Source organism: Somniosus microcephalus, chromosome 7, assembly GCF_052327205.1.
Source record: "Somniosus microcephalus isolate GS21.2 chromosome 7, FLI_Smic_1.0, whole genome shotgun sequence".
Taxonomy (NCBI): Eukaryota; Metazoa; Chordata; class Chondrichthyes; order Squaliformes; family Somniosidae; genus Somniosus; species Somniosus microcephalus.
Window position 1 is genome coordinate 69,675,930 of NC_140993.1, and position 21,778 is coordinate 69,697,707.

A 21,778-nucleotide genomic window follows, 5' to 3' on the forward strand; every position below is an offset into this window, starting at 1 on the left:
AAAGAACTATCTAATTTGTCCGATTTCCCCTGCCCTTTCCCCATAGCCTTTTATTTTTTTCCTTTTTAAGTATATATCCAATTCCCTTTTGAAAGTTACTAATGAATCTGCTTCGAACTCCCTTTCAGGCAGTGCATTCCAGTTCATAACTTGCTGCATAAAGAAAATTCTCCTTCTCTCCCCTCTGGTTCTTTTGCAAATTATCTTAAAACTGTGTCCTCTGGTTACCAACCCTCCTGCCAGTAGAAACAATTTCTCCTTATCAAAATCCCTCAGAATTTTGAACACCTCTATTAAATTTTCCTTTGACCTTCTTTTCTCTAAGGAGAACAATTCCTGCTTCTCTAGTCTCTCCACATAACTAAAGTCCCTCATCCCTGCTATCGTTCACCTCGATTTTCCATCTATTAAAATTATCGGACAGAAAATTGTACACAGCGCCTCAACAATTTTCCAACGTGTTCTCCCAATGGGTGAGGCTCCCTGCTGGCCTTTAGGACTTTCCAAACAGTTGGAATGTGAGGTAGGGCATAAAAGAGCGGGTATTTGGGAAGCATGGAGAAACATTTGCTGTCAAAAACCAGCTGAAATTAGTAGAATTATTATTTTTTTGCTGAAGAAACCCCCCCCCCCACCCCCCAACACCAAAAAAAAAATCAGATAGCCCTAGAGGAAGTTTTTTTTTAAACAATGAAACCGCAACATACACATCTATTTGAAGCAAATAATAATCACAGTCCTTCATGTCATATTGTTTTTATGGGTGTCTGCTGTGGCTTCGTGGTAGCACTCCTGCCTCTGAGTCAGAAGGTCAGGGTTCAAATCCCACTCCAAAAACTGGGGCACATAATCTAGGCTGACACTTTTGTGCAGTACTGAGGGAGTACTGCGCTGTCGGAGGTGCTGTCTTTCAATGAAGAGCAGGGGAGTTCTCCCCGTTGCCCTGACCAATCTTTATCCCTCAACCAACACCACTAAAACAGATTGTCAGATCATTATCACATTGCTGTTTGCTAGATCTTGCTGTGTACAAATTGGCAGCCACGTTTCCCTACAATACAACAGTGACTACATTTCAATGTACTTAATTGACTGTAAATCGCTTTTGGATGCCCTGAGGTCGTGAAAGGCACGATATAAATGCAAAATCATTTTTTTTGGACGCTGAGCCTAAGAAGGAGAGATTAGGGTTGGTGACCAAAAGCCTGGTCAAAAGAAGTGGGTTTTTTGAGAAAGGTCTTAAAGAAGGAGAAAAGAGTTGGACGGGTTTAGGGAGGAAAATCTAGACAATGGGAACAAGGTAGCTGTCGGCACAGCAGCTGATGGTGGGACAAAGTGATCGAGTTGCACAAGAGGCCAGAGTCAAAGGAATGGCGAGTTTGGTTGGGGGGGTGGGGGACATTGTAGGGCTGTAGATAGTTACAGTGATAAGGAAGGGGGTGCGCTGAGTCCATTGCGTGTGTGTAGGCTTCCGCGTCCGATAATACAGCACTGCAGTACTGGTCCTCCAAGACTCACCACACAACCTCCTACTTTAACTCTTCATTTCCCAGTTCAACAGCCTTGGGAACCTCTTGACCTGTGGACATGGCCCTACAGCTACATTCCTTAATCAGAGTTACATTGACCCTTACGGTGGTGTAGAATTGGGGTTGTATTGCTCATTACTGCATCCAGTATTAATTCAGTCGTTGCGGCACAGGTGCGGTGGATCTGGATGCGATCGCTGATGAGACAGAAAGGAAGGCTTTAGAAGGGATCATCAGTAACTTCGGGCAAACCCCATGCCAACTCCTGAAGGTAAAGTCAAACTGTGTTATTAGCCTCTCTTCTCCAACACCATCCATTTTAAAATATTTTCTCCCTTGCAGCATTTTCTTCTCCTTTCCAATTTTCTCTCCTTATTTCCTGACTCATGTTAGTCTGTATTTCCATGCACAGTACCTCACACACGTGGCCCTTGTTTGAATATGTGAGCATTGGAATACTATTCGACTGTCCTCGCCCAGCAGCCACACGATTTCCAGCTGAGGCTAGGATCAGGAACCCTGTCAGATTGGGGTTAAACCTGGGACTTTTCTGGTCTGTGTGAATTGGGAAAACTGGAATCATCTATATGGGTCAGTGCAAAACAGTGAATTTAAAAAAAACTATTCATCTAGCAATCAAGGTGTACGGTAGCATAGTGGTTACGTTACTGGACTAATAATCCAGAGTTCAAATCCCACCATGGAAATTTGAGAATTTGAATTCAGTGCAGAAAAAAATTCTGGAAATAAAAAGCTGGTATCAGTAAAAGCTGTTAGATTGTTGTACCCCATCTGTCCTATATGTGACTCCAGTCCCACATCAACGTGGTTTACTTTTAACTGCCCTCTGAAGTGGTAAACCACTCGGTTGTATTAAACCCTTCAAGAAGATGGCCCACCACCACCTTCTCAGGCCAATAAATGCTGACCTTGCCACACATCCTGAGAATGACATTAGCCCTGAATTTGAACATATGAAAGTCTTGGCCAGGAAAAGCCCATCAAGCCCGCTCCATGCTGAGTCCACTTATGGCGGGATTTCCACACTCCCCTTTTTCTGTTGATTCCCTGATTTTGGTAAACTAAGCTCCATCCCCTACCTCCCAAAAAACAATTCTAACATTGCTGTTAATATATCGATAAAGCTCATCCCTCCTTCTCCGTCAAGCTTCCTTTTAAGCATCAGTGGCAGCTGAATCAGTTGCCATTTCTAGGCGTCTGGTCTCCATGTTATCACCAATGATGCAGGTCAGCCGCGTAGTCAATTGTCACTCCGGAGGGAAAAAACGCATTAAATGAACAGAGAGTCTGCCTTCTCTGAGAGTTCAGTTGTTAAAGCCATTGCATAGCTGAACTATGCTGTCCACAAGGGTCACTGGTTCATTGGCTAGCATTAGTCTTGACAACCGGAGGGACACTGTAACCATTTTTTGTTCCTCTCCCAAACCCAATGAGCAATCAGCCAGCATTCCCCTGTTGCATTACCATCAAGCCAGGGGACCAACCCTGGTTCAATAAGGAGTGTACAAGAGCATGCCAGGAGCAGCACCAGGCGTACCTTAAAATGAGATGCCAACCTGGGGAAGCTGCAACACAGGACTACATGCATGCTAAAAAGCGGAAGCGGCATGTTATAGACAGAACTAAGCGATCCCACAATCAACGGATCAGATCAAAGCTCTGCAGTCTTGCCACATTCAGTCGTGAATGGTGATGGACCATTAAACAACTAACGGGAGGAGGAGGCTCCATGAATATCCCCATCCTCAATGATGGTGGAGCCCAGCACGTGAGTGGAAACGACAAGGCTGAAGTGTTTGCAACCATCTTCAGCCTCCTCCTGAGGTCCCAACCATCACAGAAGCCAGTCTTCAGCCAATTCAATTCATTCCACGTGATATTAAGAAATGGCTGAGCGCACTGGATACAGCAAAGGCTATGGGCCCCGACAACATCCCGGCTATCGTGCTGAAGAATTGTGCTCCAGAACTAGCCGCGCCTCTAACCAAGCTGTTCCAGTACAGCTACTACACTGGCATCTATCTGACAATGTGGAAAACTGCCCAGGTATGGCCTGTCCACAACAAGTAGGACAAATCCAATCCGCCCAATTACCGCCCCATCAGTCTACTCTCAATCATCAGCAAAGCGATGGAAGGTGTCATCGAAAGTGCTATTAAGCAGCACTTACTCACTAATAACCTGCTCACTGGTGCCCAGTTTGGGTTACGTCAAGACCGCTCGGCTCCCGACGTCATTACAGCCTTGGTCCAAACATGGACAAAGGAGCTGAATTCCAGAGGTAAGGTGAGAGTGACTGCCCTTGACATCAAGGCAGCATTTGACTGAGTTTGGCATCAAGGAGCCCTTGTAAAACAGAAGTTAATGGGAACCCTGTCAAGCCCCTTCAGAATCTTATATGTTTCAATAAGATCCCCTCTCATTCTTCTAAACTCCAATGAGTATAGGCCCAACCTGCTCAACCTTTCTTCATAAGATAACCCCTTCATCTCCAGAATCACAGTGTTCAGCGCCATTCACAACTCCTCAGATAATGAAGCAGTCTATGCCCGCATGCAACAAGACCTGGACGATGTTCAGGCTTGGGCTGATAAGTGGCAAGTAACATTCGCACCACAGAAGTGCCAGGCAATGACTATCTCCAACAATCGAGAGTCTAACCACCGCCCCTTGGCATTCAATGGCATTACCATAACCGAATCCCCCACCATCAACATCCTGGGGGTCACCATTGACCAGAAACTGAACTGGACCAGCCACATAAATACTGTGGCAACAAGAGCAGGTCAGAAGCTAGGTATTCTGCAGCGAGTGTCTCGCCTCCTGATTCCCCAAAGCCTTTCCACCATCTACAAGGCACAAGTAAGGAGTGTGATGGAATACTCTCTACTTGCCTGGATGAGTGCAGCTCCAACAACACTCAAGAAGCTCGACACCATCCAGGACAAAGCAGCCCGCTTGATTGGCATCCCATCCACCACCTTAAACATTCACTCCCTCCACCACCGGCGTACCGTGGCTGCAGTGTGTACCATCTATATGATGCACTGCAGCAACTCACCAAGGCTTTTTCAGCAGCGCCTCCCAAACCCGTGACCTCTTCCACCTAGAAGGACAAGGGCAGCAGGCGCATGGGAACACCACCACCTCCAAGTTCCCCTCCAAGTCACACACTATCCTGACTTAGAAGTATATCGCCGATCCTTCATTGTCGCTGGGTCAAAATCCTGGAACACCCTACCTAACAGCACTGTGGGAGTACCTTCACCACACGGACTGCAGAGGTTCAAGAAGGCGGCTCACCACCACCTTTTCAAGGGCAATTAGGGATGGGCAATAAATGCTGGCCTTGCCAGCAACGCCCACATCCCATAAAAACGAATTAAAAAAATTATACTCCATCTGCCAAATTCTTGCCCACTCACTTAACCTATCTATCCTTTGCAGACTCTATGTCCTCCTCACAACTTGCTTTCCCACCTATCTTTGTATCATCTGCAAATTTGGCTACAATATACTCGCTTCCTTTATCCAAGTCATTAATATAGGTTGAAAATAGTTGAGGCCCCAGCACTGATCCCTGTGGCACCCCACTAGTTACAGATTGCCATCCTGAAAATGACCCATTTACCCCGACTCTCTGTTTTCTGTTAGTTAGCCAATCCTCTATCCAATCTAATATATTACCCCAAACACCATGAGCTCTTATCCTGTACAGTAATCTTTTATGTGGCACCTTGTCGAATGCATTTTGGAAATCCAAATACACTACATCTACTGGTTCCCCTTTATCCACCCTGCTTGTTACCTCCTCAATGAACTCTAATAGACTTGTCAAACACTATTTCCCTTTCATAAAACCATATTGACTCTGTTTGATTGTATTATGATTTTCTAAATGTCCTGCTACTACTTCCTTACAGTCAGTCCAGAATGGCTGACCCTTTACCCAGAGACTATAACCCCTAGTTCTAGACTCTCCAGCCAGGGGAAACAGCCTCTCAACATCTACCCTGTCAAGCCTTGTAAGAATTTTGCATGTTCAATGAACTCACCTCTCATTCTTCAAAACTCCAGAGAATAAAGGGCCATTTTACGCAATCTCTCCTCATAGGACAACCCTCTCATCCCAGGAGGAGCGGAGAAAGTTGGGGAGAGAGGGGAAAAGAAGGAGTCTCATCCTTAACAACAAAGAAATATTAATTCCCGGATTTATTTGTTTAATTCTTCTTTCCTTCCAGGAGCCACATCCTCCACGTCTTACTGCAGAGAATTCTGCCAGACGCTTAGCGCGATTCGACAGCTATACACTGAACGTCTTTGAGCACCTGGGCCAACTCAAGTCTTTCTTTGTTGAGGTAAATAGTTATCCAATTGACCTGTCTAGTGCAGGGGGTAAAGGTATTTAAGGATGTGGACACCCCTTCCCCACTTACATAGGATTACATAGACTTTAGAACACAGAAACGGGCCATTCGGCCCAACTGATCTATGCTGGTGTTATGCTCCACACAAGCCTCTTCTTACCCTACTTAAGAACATAAGAAATAGGAGCAGGAGTCGGCCATTCAGCCCCTTGAGCCTGCTCCACCATTCAGTAAGATCATGGCTGATCTTCTACCTCAACACCACTTTCCTGCACTATCCCCATATCCCTTGATTTGCTTAATGTCCAAAAATGTATTGCTCTCTGTCTTGAATATACTCAACAAAAGAGCCTCCACAGCCCTCTGGGGTAGAGAATTCCAAAGATTCACCACCCTTTGAGTGAAGAAATTTCTCATCTCAGTCCTAAATGGCCGACCCCATATTCTGAAACTGTGACCCCTGGTTCTAGACTCCCCAGCCAGGGGAAACATCCTCCCTGCATCTACCCTGTCAAGCCCTGTAAGAATTTTGTATGTTCCAATAGATCACCTCTCTTCTAAACTCGAGAATATAGGCCTAGTCTACTCAATCTCTCCTCATAGGACATAGAAACATAGAAGATAGGAGCAGCAGTAGACCATTCGGCCCCTCGAGCCTGCTCCGCCATTCAATGAGATCATGGCTGATCATCCAAATTCAGTACCCTGTTCCTGCCTTCTCTCCATATCCCTTTAGCCTTAAGAAATATATCCAACTCCTTCTTGAATATATTTAATGAATTGGCCTCAACTGCCTTTTGTGGTAGAGAATTCCACAGGTTCACCACTCTCTGGGTGAAGAAATTCCTCCTCATCTCTGTTCTAAATGGCTTACCCCTTATCCTCAGACTGTGACCCCTGGTTCTGGACTCCCCGACCATCGGGAACATCCTTCCTGCATCTAGTCTGTCTAGTCCTGTTAGAATTTTATAAGTTTCAATGAGATCCCCTCTCATTCTTCTAAACTCCAGCAAGTACAAGCCCAATCGACCCAATCTCTCCTCATATGTCATTCCTGCCATCCCAGGTATCAGCCTGGTGAATCTTCGCTGCACTCCCTCCATGGCAAGAGCATCCTTCCTCAGACAATCCCCCCCCCATCCCAGGAACCAGTCTGGTGAACCTTTGTTGTACTCCCTCTATGGCAAGTATATCCTTCCTTAGGTAAGGAGACCAAAACTGTACACAATACTCCAGATGTCGTCTCACCAGGGCCCTATATATTTGCGGGAAGACGTCTTTACTCTTGTACTCAAATCCTCTTGTAATAAAGGCCAACATACCATTTGCTTTCCTAATTGCTTTCTGTACCTGCATGTTAGCCTTTAGTGATTCGTGTACAAGGACACCCAGGTCCCTCTGAACATCAACATTTCCCAATCTCTCACCATTTAAAAAACACTCTGCTTTTCTATTTTTCCTACCAAAGTGGAGAACTTCATATTTCTCTCCATTATATTCCATTTGCCATGTTCTTGTCCACTTACTTAGTCTGTCTATATCCCCTTGAAGCCTCTTTGCATCCTCCTCACAGCTTACATTCTCACCTAGCTTTGTATCATCAGCAAACTTGGATATATTATATTTGGTCCCCTCATCCAAATCATTGATATAGATTGTGAATAGAATCCATGCTGGTATATTGCCCCCAATCCCATGAGCCCTAATTTTGTTTAATAGCCTCTTGTGTGGCACCTAACCGTATCAGCATATCCTTCTATTTCTTTCTCGTTTGTGTACTTATCTAACTTCCTCTTAAATGCATCTATGCTATTCGCCTCAATTACTCCATGTGGTAGCAAGTTCCACATTCTAACCACTCTCTGGGTAAACAATTTCTCCTTATTTACTTTATCATAATTCCTCAGAATTTTGAACACCTCTATTAAATCTTCCCTTAACCTTCTGCTCTAAGAAGAACAATCTCATCTTCTCTACTCTCCACATAACTGAAGTCCCTCAATTCTGGTATCATTCTGGTAAATCTCCTCTGCACCCTCTCCAAGGCATCTTGATTTGTTTTTGTAACACCCTGCCAAAAAAAGCTGCTGATTTATGTTGTGGAACAAGATGCTGGCAACTCACCCAAGTGGTCATTATTCATGTATGAACCTAGACAGGGTAGTTCAATAGGGTACTTGAGCAAGGTAGACTGAGCAAGACTGAACTTAGCCTTATTCAAAGCCTACTTGCACGCACCTGCAGCAGGAGTCAATGGATAACAATTATTTTAAACTAAAATGGCAGGGGGCTGGGGACATGTGCAGGGAGCCAGAGCAAAGGGAAGCAAGGATAGAAGCAAAAGACAGGAAGGAGAAAAGCAAAAGTGGCAGTCAGAGAAATCAAGGGTGTACATCAAACATGGCCACAGTAAATAATTCTAAAAGGTCTAAGAGTGTTAAAAAAAAACAAGCCTGAAGGCTTTGTGTCTTCAACATCCAGGGGTATTCAATATTCAGGAAAGACAGGCAAAAAGGAAAAGGAGGTGGGGTAGCATTGCTGGTTAAAGAGATTAACACAATAGTAAGGAAGGATATTAGCTCTGATGATGTGGAATCTGTATGGGTAGAGCTGAGAAATACCAAGGGGCAGAAAACGTTAGTGGGAGTTGTATACAGACCCCCAAACAGTAATGCTGAGGTTGGGGATGGCATTAAATGGGAAATTAGAGATGCGTGCAATAAGGGCACAGCAGTTATCATGGGTGACTTTAATCTACATATAGATTGGGCTAACCAAATTAGTAACAATACTGTGGAGGAGGAATTCCTAGCGTGTATACGGGATGGTTTCCTGGACCAATATGTCGAGGAACCAACTAGAAATCAGGCCATCTTAGACTGGGTATTATGTAATGAGAGGATTAATTAGCAATCTTGTTGTGCGAGGCCCCTTGGGGTGAAGCGATCATAATATGATAGAATTCTTCATTAAGATGGAGAGTGAAGTATTTGACTCAGAGGCTAGGGTCCTGAATTTAAATAAAGGAAACTACGATAGTATGAGGCGCGAGTTGGCTAGGATGGATTGGGGAACGTTACTTAAAGGGTTGACGATGGATAGGCAATGGCAAACATTTAAAGATCGCATGGATGAACTACAGAATTTGTTCATCCCTGTTGGCATAAAAATAAAACAAAGAAGGTGACTCAACCGTGGCTAACAAGGGAAATTAGGGATAGCATAAGATCCAAGGAGAGGACATATAAATTGGCCAGAAAAAGCAGCAAACCTGAGGATTGGGAGCAGTTTAGGATTCAGCAAAGGAGGACAAAGGGATTAATTAAGAGGGGGGAAATAGAGTATGAGAGTAAGCTTTCAGGGAACATAAAAACTGACTGTAAAAGCTTCTATAGATATGTGAAGAGAAAAAGATTGGTGAAGTCAAGCGTAGGTCCCTTGCAGTCAGAATCAGGGGAATTTATAATGGGGAACAACGAAATGGCAGACATACTTTGGTTCTGTCTTCACAAAGGAGAACACAAATAACCCCCCAGAGATGTCGGGGAACATAGGGTCTAATGAGAGGGAGGAACTGAATGAAATCAGTATTTGTAGGGAAATGGTGTTAGGGAAATTGATGGGATTGAAGGCCGATAAATCCCCAGGGCATGATAATCTACAGCCTAGGGTACTTCAGGAAGTGGCCCTAGAAATAGTAGATGCATTGCTGGTCATCTTCCAAAATTGTATAGACTCTGGAACAGTTCTCATGGATTGGAGGGTAGCTAATGTAACCCTACTATTCAAAAAAGGTGGTAGAGAGAAAACAGGGAATTACAGACCAGTAAGCCTGACATCGGTAGTGGGGAAAATGCTGGAGTCCATTATAAAAGATGTAATAGCAGAGCACTTGGAAAACAGTGACCGGATCGGACAAAGTCAACATGGATTTACAAAAGGTAAATCGTGATTGACTAATCTACTGGAATTTTTTGAGGATGTAACTGGTAGAATAGATAAGGGAGAACCAGTGGATGTGGTGTATTTGGACTTTCAGAAGGCTTTCGATAAGGTCCCGCATAAGAGATTAGTGTGTAAAGTTAAAGCACATGGGATTGAGGGTAAGGTACTGACTTGGATAGAGAACTGGTTGGCAGACAGGAAGCCAAGAGTTCGAATAAACGGGTCTTTTTCCGAGTGGCAGGCAGTGACTAGTGGGGTACTGCAGGGATCGGTGCTAGGACCCCAGCTATTCACAATATATATTAATGATCTAGACGAGGGAACTAGATGTAATATCTCCAAGTTTGCAGACGACACAAAGCTGGGTGGGCGTGTGTGCTGTGAGGAGGATGCCGAGAAACTCCAGTATGATTTGAACAGGTTGGGTGATTGGGCAGATGCATGGCAGATGCAGTATAATGTGGATAAATGCAAGGTTATCCACTTTTGTGGCAAAAACAGGAAGGCAGATTATTATCTGAACGGCAATAGATTGGGAGAAGGGGAAGTGCAACGAGACCTGGGTGTCCTTGTGCACCAGTCGCTGAAGGTAAGCATGCAGGTGCAGCAGGCGGTTAAGAAGGCAAATGGTATGTTGGCCTTCATAGCGAGAGGATTCGAGTACAGGAGCAAGGATGTCTTGCTGCAGTTGTACAGGGCCTTGGTGAGACCACACCTTGAGTATTGTGTGCAGTTTTGGTCGCCTTATCTGAGTAAGCATGTTCTTGCCATGGAGGGAGTGCAGCGAAGATTCACCAGGCTGATACCTGGGATGGCAGGAATGACGTTTGAGGAGAGATTGGGTCGTTTGGACTTATATTCGCTGGAGTTTAGAAGAATGAGAGGGGATCTCATTGAAACTTATAAAATTCTAACAGGACTAGACGACAGACTAGATGCAAGAAGGATGTTCCCGATGGCAGGGGAGTCCCGAACCAGGGGTCACAGTCTAAGGATAAGGGGTAAGCCATTTAGAACAGAGATGAGGAGGAATTTCTTCACCCAGAGAGTGGTGAACCTGTGGAATTCTCTACCACAAAAGGCAGTTGAGGCCAATTCATTAAATATATTCAAGAAGGCGTTAGATATATTTCTTAAGGCTAAGGGGATCAAGGGATATGGGGAGAAGGCAGGGACAGGGTACTGAATTTGGATGATCAGCCATGATCTCATTAAATGGCAGAGCAGGCTCGAGGGGCCAAATGGCCTACTCCTGCTCCTATCTTCTATGTTTCTATATTATAATACCCACTGTGGTTGAATAGTCTGATGACACACTGTCAAGGTTCAAGCAAGAACAGCCACTTGTGTAAGGTACTGGAGTGCTGCTGTCCTTGCGCGATCTGGACTATATATAACTCTAGTCCCACACTAATGTGGTTAACTCTGTACACAGTATCCCAACTGTGGCTTAACTACAGTCTTGTACAAGTTTACCATTACTTTAATATTTTTACATTCTATTGCCTTTGTTAATTGCTGCCCTGCATGGGTTGGACATCATGAACATCAAGTCTACTAAGACTCCAAGGTTCCTTTCATTGCCTTTTTATGGCCTTGTCTACTTGTGCTACCACCTTCAATGATCCGCACACCAAGGTCCCTTATTTTCTCTATTCAACTTTTCTATTTAAAATCTGACCATTTAAGGTGTATTTCCTTTGCTTATTCTTACTTCGAAATTGTATTACTTCACAATTTTTACATTAAACTGCCACCTATCTGCCTAACATATTAGCCTATCTATGTCAACTTTTCATAATCTTTGGTGCAATTTGCCATACCCCAAAATTGGTGTTATCAGCAAATTTTGATACTGTTTTCTTAATTTTCAAGTACAGATCATTTTGTCGAGAGTAAGTAAGAACATCCCCAACAGACCCCAAGGAATGCCACTCAGTACGTCTTTGCAGACGAGGAAATGTCCTTTTACCCCAGCCTTTTGCTTTCTGCTTTTTAACCATCCCTCTGCCAATGTGGCCACATTTCCCTCAATGACATAAAAAGAAAAACTTGCATTTATATAGCGCCTTTCATGACCTCAGGATGTCCCAAAGTGTTTCATGGCCAATGAAGTGCTTTTAAAGTGTAGTCACTGTTATAATGTAGGGAAATGCAGCAGCCAATTTGCCCACAGCAAGGCTCCACAAATAGCAATGAGATAATGAACATTGGTTGAGGGATAACTATTGGCTAGGACACTGAGAGAACTCTCCTGCTCTTTTTCAAAATAGTGCCCTGGGATCTTTTAAGTCCACCTGAGAGGGCAGACTGGGCCTTGGTTTAACATCTCTTCCGAAAGACAGCACCTCTGACAGTGCAGGACTCCCTCTGCTTGTTTTGGATGCTCTTGCTTTATAGAGATCTGAGAGATGTTCAGAAGAAAAGTGTTTGGCACAAAAGTGAAAACAAGCTTCTAAAAAACATTCTGAATAGTGGAGGAGATGTAGGAGTTCCATTTGAGATCAGAGGAGATAGTTGGGGCCAAACAGATGGGAAGGACTGAAGGTGGAGTCATCAAAGGGAAATTATGGTGTCTATTTGGTTGGACATTTAGGAGTAAAATCAGGAAGCACTTTTTCATATGGAGGGCAATGGAAATCTGGAACTCTCTGCCCCTAAAATGTTATGAATGCTGGTCAACTGAAAATGTTCAAGGCTGAGATCGGTAGATTTTTGTTGGGTAAGGGTAACAAGGGATATGGAGCAAAGAGCAGGTCAATGGAGTTGAGGTACAGACCAGCCATGATCTGGTTGAATAGCATAACAGGGTCGAGGGGCTGAATGGTCTACTTCTGTTCCTGTGACTTGAGAGACATTACTAAACGGAGCCTTTGAAGAAATGAAAGAAGCACATTTTTCATTGTAGGGCTTGCAGGAGACATTAATTTTAAATCTGAGATGGATAGATTTTTGTTAACCAAAGGTATTAAGGGGTATGGGCCAAAGGCGGATATATGGTTTCAGGTCGCAGAGCAGCCATGATCTTATTGAATGGCGGAACAGGCTCGAGGAGCTCAATGGCCTACTCCTGTTCCGATGTTCCTAATATATATTAATAACAGAAAGTGGGAATGCCCACATAACCTGATCCATCTTCTTGCAGGGCATCAGTGACGGTATTCCATTGGTGCAGGCCTTGGTGCCAAAAAGTCAAGCGCATTCTTTTATAACGCAGGGATCTCCGGACGTTCTGGTGAGTAGACAGTGTTGGAAAAACATCAAAATCATCAGGTTCTTTTTTATATATATATAACTAAAAAATTAAACCCGATCACAAATAAGTGTGATTAGCACTTATAGTAACAGTAATAAGGATGTAACATGAGGATTAAATAAATAAATAAATATGGTGTCCAAAAATACTTGCATTGAGGTCACTGACCAACAGCTGTCTGATTATGTATAAGGGGAACTGGAGCACTCAGTGTGACCGCTAGATTCAGGCTTGCCTGAAGTCTACACCGATCAGTTCATAGAGGACATAGAAACATTTCAAGTCTGGCCTTGAAACTTTGTGACTTCCAACAAAGAAGAAAGACTTGCATTTATATAGCGCCTTTCATAACCTCAGGATGTCCCAAAGCGCTTTACAGCCGATAAAGTACTTCTGAAGTGTAGTCACTGTTGTAATGTAGGAAACACAGCAGTCAATTTGCCATCAGCAATGAGATAAATGACCAAATAATCTGTTTTAAGTGTTGGTAGAGGGATAAATGCTGGCCAGGACACCAGGAGAACTCCCCTGCTCTCTTCGAATAGTGCCTCGGGATCTTTTATGTCCACCTGAAAGGGCAGATGGGCCTGTTTAATGTCTCAACCAAATGACGGAATCTCCAACAGTGCAGCAGTATTGCACTGGAGTGTCAGACCAGATTTTGTGCACAAATTTCTGGAGTGGGGCTTGAACCCACAACCTTCAGACTCCGAGGTGAGAATGCTACCATTGAGCCACAGCTGACACCTAATTGAAGGGGATAGGCGGGTTATCAATCAATTCTGGCAAAACACAAAGATATGGCTGCTCAGTGCAAAACCAAACCTTCAATTCCTAAGTCCTAAACTATACTGATTTCAGTTTATTTCAAAGAAAATGTTTTCTTCTTGCAACTGGTAATAGCAACTGTGATGAAGTAACTAAAGAATTGCAGAAAAGAGCGGGACAGGACTTTGTGTGAAATTGTGTGCAACCGCTGACTGCTAGGAACACATCGAAATCTGGCCCTTGTAGAGTATTTTCCCAGTTTAGATCAGTTCAGAATTAAGCTCATTGGGTGTGGTACTGGGCCATGGCAGGAAAACAAAGGTTCTAGATTAGATTCATGTGCTGAGTTAGTTGATCTCATCCAGAACAGCAGTAGGTGAGCTGCAGTTAGCTTCAGCCGGGGATCCTATTCCTGATCAACACCTGGTGCAAAGTGCAGTACATGGACATCAGGTAAGAATAGGATTGAGCTCAACACAGTCAAAGAGCCTGCTCACTGTCCAGATTCGGGTATGAAGAATGGATCTTGTATGAGGTATTGGGGTGGGAGGGGGGCACCCGTCATGAGTCAAGGCCTTCAGGAGAAATGGGGAGAAAATCCGACGCAAAAAAAACTTCTAAGCCCCAATTTTAATCCAGAGAGGGATTCAGACAGGTGGGGACTAGGGTAATCGCCAAACCAGTCTCTTTCCTGGCACCCGCCCTCAGCAGCGTGAGGCCCAGGTGCTTTTAACTCCGGGAGAGGAAGGCCAGCACTGAAGGATGTTCGCCCGCAAGAAGGGAAGTCACAGAGATGGGGGTTTTGGAAGGGTCCCGCAGAACGGAAGACTTAATCGTTCCTTGTAGGCTACAAAAGAGAACTCCTTCTCCTCTTGACCCCACAAGGAAAGTAAAAAAAAAAAACCTTAAATGGCTTCTGCTAGTCTTCAATCCTCTTCCCGCTCTCTTCACTTGATGGGAATGTCGCAGCAGCTTCCCTGCTCAGGCTAGAGTTAAAATGGCAGTCGTGGCTCGATGACATCATCAGACCCTGACCTGCATAATTAAAGAAGGACCCTGCCAGGCTCCCTTGCCACCTGCTTAGAAGAGTAGGTTAAAATCGAATGTGGCGGAATCCAGGTGGGAGGTCACAGGTATGTCGCCTGGCTGAATGTAACTGCCCACCTACTGGGCAAGTAGGGTTGATATTGCCCGTCTAGTCTCTGGGATAGTGGTCACTGTGAAATGCAGTGTTCAAGTTGCGTATCTCCAAGGACCACACCATCATACTGTTCGTAAACATTCTCTAAATGCGCAGTTCAGCCCCTCTAGTTCAAGCATATATAACTAAATCTAGACCATCCAATTTCATGAGTAATCCCCATCTGGTAGTTGTTGGCAAAGATCTTTTATTTTTTCAATTCTAAATGTTTGTGTACATAATGGGGGAGGAGCTAACCGTGCATGGTTGAAAATATAGCAAACACACTCGTGCCAAATGGTCCCGTCATGCTGCACAATGTGAGCCCAGTTTGCATTCACTTGTGCACCACTGGCCTAGTTTTTTACATGCCTCAACCCAGCCCAGTTTTTGGACTGAAGTGGACTGAAGCTGGTCAGCCCATTGCATTTGTTACTGTTCCTGGGCATGGCCTACTTGTTGATTTTTTTGTTTCTGTCAGGTCACAGTGAGTGTGAACGGTTTGATAGGAACTCATGGCTGGCTGCCATATGACAAAAATATTTCCAATTACTTCACCTTCACCCGGGATCCGATCGTCTCTAATGCGAAGTAAGTACACTTTGAGATGGCTTCAGTTCTATAATCTACACAACTCCACCATAACTCTGACTCAATGTCTCCTTTAACGCTCGCACACAGACTCCTAAGTCACCATCTCCTTTAACACTCACACTGACCCCTAGAGTTACTGTCTCCTTTAACACTCACACTGACCCCTAGAGTTACTGTCTCCTTTAACACTCACACTGACCCCTAGAGTTACTGTCTCCTTTAACACTCACACTGACCCCGAGAGTTACTGTCTCCTTTAACGCTCGCACACAGACTCCTAAGTCACCATCTCCTTTAACACTCACACTGACCCCTAGAGTTACTGTCTCCTTTACCACTCACACTGACCCCTAGAGTTACTGTCTCCTTTAACACTCACACTGACCCCTAGAGTTACTGTCTCCTTTAACACTCACACTGACCCCGAGAGTTACTGTCTCCTTTAACACTCACACTGACCCCTAGAGTTACTGTCTCCTTTACCACTCACACTGACCCCTAGAGTTACTGTCTCCTTTAACGCTCGCACACAGACTCCTAAGTCACCATCTCCTTTAACACTCACATTGACCCCTAGAGTTACTGTCTCCTTTAACACTCACACTGACCCCTAGAGTTACTGTCTCCTTTAACACTCACACTGACCCCTAGAGTTACTGTCTCCTTTAACGCTCGCACACAGACTCCTAAGTCACCATCTCCTTTAACACTCACATTGACCCCTAGAGTTACTGTCTCCTTTACCACTCACACTGACCCCTAGAGTTACTGTCTCCTTTACTACTCACACTGACCCCTAGAGTTACTGTCTCCTTTAATACTCACACTGACCCCTAGAGTTACTGTCTCCTTTACCACTCACACTGACCCCTAGAGTTACTGTCTCCTTTACCACTCACACTGACCCCTAGAGTTACTGTCTCCTTTACCACTCACACTAACCCCCCCTAGTGTTACCATCTCCTTTAACACTCACACTGATCCCTAGAGTTACTGTCTCCTTTAACACTCACACTGACCCCTAGAGTTACTGTCTCCTTTACCACTCACACTAACCCCCCCTAGAGTTACTGTCTTCTTTAATACTCACACTGACCCCTAGAGTTACTGTCTCCTTTAACGTTCACACTGACCCCTAGAGTTACTGTCTCCTTTAATACTCACACTGACCCCTAGAGTTACTGTCTTCTTTAATACTCACACTGACCCCTAGAGTTACTGTCTCCTTTACTACTCACACTGACCCCTAGAGTTACTGTCTCCTTTAATACTCACACTGACCCCTAGAGTTACTGTCTCCTTTACCACTCACACTGACCCCTAGAGTTACTGTCTCCTTTACCACTCACACTGACCCCTAGAGTTACTGTCTCCTTTACCACTCACACTGACCCCTAGAGTTACTGTCTCCTTTACCACTCACACTAACCCCCCCTAGTGTTACCATCTCCTTTAACACTCACACTGATCCCTAGAGTTACTGTCTCCTTTAACACTCACACTGACCCCTAGAGTTACTGTCTCCTTTACCACTCACACTAACCCCCCCTAGAGTTACTGTCTTCTTTAATACTCACACTGACCCCTAGAGTTACTGTCTCCTTTAACGTTCACACTGACCCCTAGAGTTACTGTCTCCTTTAATACTCACACTGACCCCTAGAGTTACTGTCTTCTTTAATACTCACACTGACCCCTAGAGTTACTGTCTCCTTTAATACTCACACTGACCCCTAGAGTTACTGTCTCCTTTAATACTCACACTGAACTGATTTCCTTATTTTATCCTTTTTATTATTATTTTGTCAGGACTCAGCGCTTCCTGTCGGGGCCATTTGCTCCCGGTGTCGATTTATCGCCTAAGATCCTCGCTGTTTCCCACGATGGAAAACTTCTCTTCAGTGGCGGTCACTGGGACAACAGCCTTCGGGTTACATCGCTCAGCAAGGGCAAAGTGACGGGGCACATCATGAGGCACATAGGTCAGTGACGGCCGATCTTCATCGCCGTATTCTTACTTTTACTGTGCTCATCAAAAATGACAGGAAATAAAAATGGGCCAGGTTAGGTACAGCGCGGTTTAGATCTGGAGTAAATCTCCCATCTACATTGTCGCATCAAACACTCCCAGGGCAGGTACAGCACAGGTTAGATACAGAGTAAAGCTCCCTCTATACTGGCTCAATGTTATTTTGGCCCAGCAGATTCTATTATCTCCATTTACATCGCAGCACCTTGGACTCTTTCAACTAGCAGAGAAATTAGATTTTTATTCAATAAGCCTGGTCTAAATTCCAACCTAGGTCCCAGAACCAACAGCATGGGAAAGGAGGCTAGAGACTGAGGCATTTTGGGGTGTTACATCTAGGGAGCTTTACCTGCGTCTAATGCATGCTCTATTAGACCTGCAATGGCTTGGCACTGTGTTTCGGGAATTTACTCTGCATCTAAGCCATGCTGAATTTGACCTCAAAATGCTTGACGCTGATGTTGGGAGTCTGAAATTTTCTAGCCCTCACCTTGATGAGCAGCAAATGCTGTGGCTAATTGGCAGTCTGTGCTTTTTACAAAAACATGTTTTTTCCCCCCCCCCCCAGATATTGTAACATGCCTGGCGCTGGACCTTTGTGGTATCTATCTGATCTCCGGATCAAGGGACACTACCTGCATGGTGTGGCAGGTCATCCAGCAGGTAAAATGCCCCCGAGTGAAAAGAATGACATTGTAAGAGTGTGTTGGAGCTGCTGACCAGAGCGCTTTTCGGTGATGGGACAAAAGCAAAATACTGCAGGTGCTGGAAATTTGAGATAAAAAAAGAAAATGCTGGAAATACTCAACAGGTCAGGCAGCATCAGTGATGGGACACTGGTTTGCACTCTCATCCCATTTCACCTCCTCTCCTGCACCATCTCAGGCAGGGAGAGGGCACGCCAAGGGGAGTCTGGGGGCCGCCGTCTGTGTTTGTTTTTCATGAACTCACATACTTAATATATGTTGGATGGTCAGGTATTGTTTTTAGTTTTTCACTGGTCTGCATATTTACATAGGATTTATGTAATGCCTTTCACACCTGCAGGATGTTCCACAGCCAATGAAGTATGTTTGAAGTGTAACAACTGTTATAGGGAAACGTGGTAGCCAAATTTCACACAAGTTCCCACAAACAGATATTCCCACATGATCTGCTTCATTGATGTTGGCCAGGACATGGGGAGAACTCCCGAGCTCCTCTTCGAATAGTGCCGTGGGATCTTTTACACCCACCAGAGACGAGAGACAAGGCCTCAGTTTAATATCTCTTCTGAAAGATGGCATCTCCAACTGTTCAGCATTCTCTAAATACTGGACTGGAGTGTCCTCCTGGATTTTGTGCTCAAGTCTCGAGTGTGACTTGAACCCACAACCTTCTAACTCGGGGCGGAAGTGCTACTACTGAGACACGGCTGACACATGCAAATTCCATCATGTGGAAACCAATTAAGAGAGGAACTGCTGTTTGTTAATAAAATGCTCCGGTTTATTTATCTTTGTGCCTGTGTTTCCAGGGCGGTTTTGCTTGTGGCTTGGCCCAGAAGCCAGTGCAGGTCCTCTACGGACATGATGACGCAGTCACCTGTGTGGCCATCAGCACTGAGCTTGACATGGCAGTATCTGGGTCAAAGGTAAGTCTCATGCAACGTGACTGTTTGGCTGATTGGGAACAGGGGAGGATCGTCAAATGAGTTAGTATCATTTAGTGCCTCGGATGTTGAAGCTGAGCAGGACCCTGTATATGTAGCCTCCTTCACCCTGCAACCCTCAGAGAACTCTGCGTGCCTCTGACTCTGGTCTTTTGTCCATCCCCCACTTCTTTCACCCCATCATTGGCGGCTGTGCCTTCAGCCATCTAGGCCCTAAGCTCAGGAATTCCCTCCTCCTTTAAAACCCTCCTTAAAACCTCCCTCTTTGACCAAACTTTTAATATCTCCTTCTTTGGCTGGGTGTCAGTTTTGGCCAATTCCACTCCTGTGAAGCTCCTTGGGATGTTTTCTGCATTAAAGACACTTTATAAATGTAAGTTGGTGTTGTTGAAGCTGGAGCAGCAATTGTGGCCCTAGGGTAGTATTGTCTAATAGGTTAGCTACTAATCACATGCGGCTAATTGGGAATCCAGATGTGGATAATTGCATTTCTAATTAGTAATTAAAAAATGAGTAACAGTCACTGTCGTCAGGCATGTGATCGCAATACTCGTAATCACGGCGTATGCACGTGGATTGTTAACCTTTTTGTGCATTTGTTGGTAAAATGGTAAGACAAGAAATAGTGTGCTCGCAAGTGTTTTTTGATCGTTGAGTGCTTTACTTCCTTAGTCACTGAATGGTGCTAGATGTTTAAGTAAAATATACACACATGAAGTGCATGTACCTGCATTGTGTGAATGTGTGTAAGACGCTTTCTATTAAAAATAGTGCATATGGCTAAAACAGTGTTGCCGTAGTCACACCTATAGCCAGGTGATGATTTTGACTTGGCAACACTGTCTAGGGAAGGGAAGAAATGTAAACCAGGATTCGTGCTCCTCATAGCTTTCTAGAGGCCTTTGCTGATGCGAGTGTGTGGATGCTGCGTGTATGTACACGTTTGTGTATATAAAACGTTGGATGTGGACAGAATCGGGCTCTAATGTGATGCCCCTTCGGCTGTGGTCAAATTGCCTGCTGACAGTCGCTTTCTTAAGATGTGGTCCCAATTCAGACCCAAGTTGGACCTGCGAGATCAAATTCCATTTCTCAAAGAGCGTGACCACAAGTAGCCAATTTGAAGCAAGGCCTGTGCTGTCAAATATCTAATGGAGTTGTACTATTTTTGCAGGGGGGGAGGAGGGAAAGGAATAGCTTCATTCCGAAGTACTCTCCATCCATCCTTCAGATATTGTAACAAATACATCAGAAACATCATATTCAGAGCATGTAAATACACTGATCACTGTAGCACTAACCCATAGAGAGTATAAGGTCCTGATTCAATCCCAGTTTGAGCTGCATTAACTGATCTTCACTTTAGCAGCAATTCGGGTGCTGCACTTTTTAAAAATTCATTCTCGGGATGTGGGTAGCGCTGGCATGGGTAGCGCTGGCAACGCCAGCATTCTCAGGATGTGGGTAGTGCTGGCATGGGTAGCGCTGGCAAGGCCAGCATTCTCAGGATGTGGGTAGCGCTGGCATGGGTAGCGCTGGCATGGGTAGCATTCTCAGGATGTGGGTAGCGCTGGCATGGCCAGCATTTATTGTCCATCCTTAGTTGCCCTGGGTAGGTGGTGGTGGGCCTTCTGCTTAAAGCGGTTTGATACAACTGAGTGACTTGCTAGGCCACTACAGAGGGCATTTAAGACTCCACCACGTTGTGGGTCTGGAGTCACTCACAGGCCAGACCGGGTAAGGACGGCAGGTTTCCGTCCCCAATGGATATTCGTGAACCAGTTGGGTTTTTAACAACAATCTAACAGCTTCACGTCACTTTAACTGATACCAGGTTTTTATTTCCAGAATTTTAAACTGAATTCAAATTCTCAAACTGCCATGGTTAGCAAAAATGAAATTTCAGCCTCAATTTGTTCCTTCTTCTACAGGATGGCACAGTCATTGTGCACACGGTTCGGCGAGGTCAGTTCATGCGAACTCTGCGGCCCCCCTGTGAAAGCACGCTGCCCTTGACCATCAGTGACCTTGTCGTTGGACATGAGGGCCAGATCGTTGTCCACAGTACCATAGAAAGCAGGGCTTCATCAAAGGTAACAACACAACTCTCAAATCAACCTTTTCTTGTTCCTTGAGGAACGTAAGAAAGAATCATAGGAATGACAGTGGCATTAGTACTAGTGGTAAGAGTCAGGGTATAACACAAGCTTGGACTACGATACCTCAGTAATAACTGGGTTGGATGAATGAAACCAGAAGATTGACAGGATAGAAGAAAATGGTCATAATCTGATGGCCAACTCCCACTTTTAACCTCCAACACCCCTCTGCATCATGGTTTTCTCAGCTTTATTTTATCCATCATACTATGGGAGAAGCTCCTTTAATTCTTTCTCTCCTATTCCTCCCACCATCTCCCTAAACGCTCTTCCTCATCT

The 21,778-nt window shown here is 44.7% G+C and overlaps 1 protein-coding gene across 1 annotated transcript in view; it reads left to right on the forward strand.

Annotated features, from left to right (window-relative positions):
- The window catches only part of nbeal2 (neurobeachin-like 2), a 288,718-nt gene that overhangs the window by 245,132 nt on the left and 21,808 nt on the right, over window positions 1–21,778 (forward strand). The window contains exons 40-47 of the mRNA XM_085993937.1: window positions 1,703–1,800; window positions 5,792–5,908; window positions 13,008–13,097; window positions 15,548–15,657; window positions 17,470–17,642; window positions 18,258–18,352; window positions 19,206–19,322; window positions 21,272–21,433. Coding sequence (XP_085850063.1) covers window positions 1,703–1,800; window positions 5,792–5,908; window positions 13,008–13,097; window positions 15,548–15,657; window positions 17,470–17,642; window positions 18,258–18,352; window positions 19,206–19,322; window positions 21,272–21,433 — 962 coding nt within the window. The remainder of the gene's footprint in view (window positions 1–1,702; window positions 1,801–5,791; window positions 5,909–13,007; window positions 13,098–15,547; window positions 15,658–17,469; window positions 17,643–18,257; window positions 18,353–19,205; window positions 19,323–21,271; window positions 21,434–21,778) is intronic.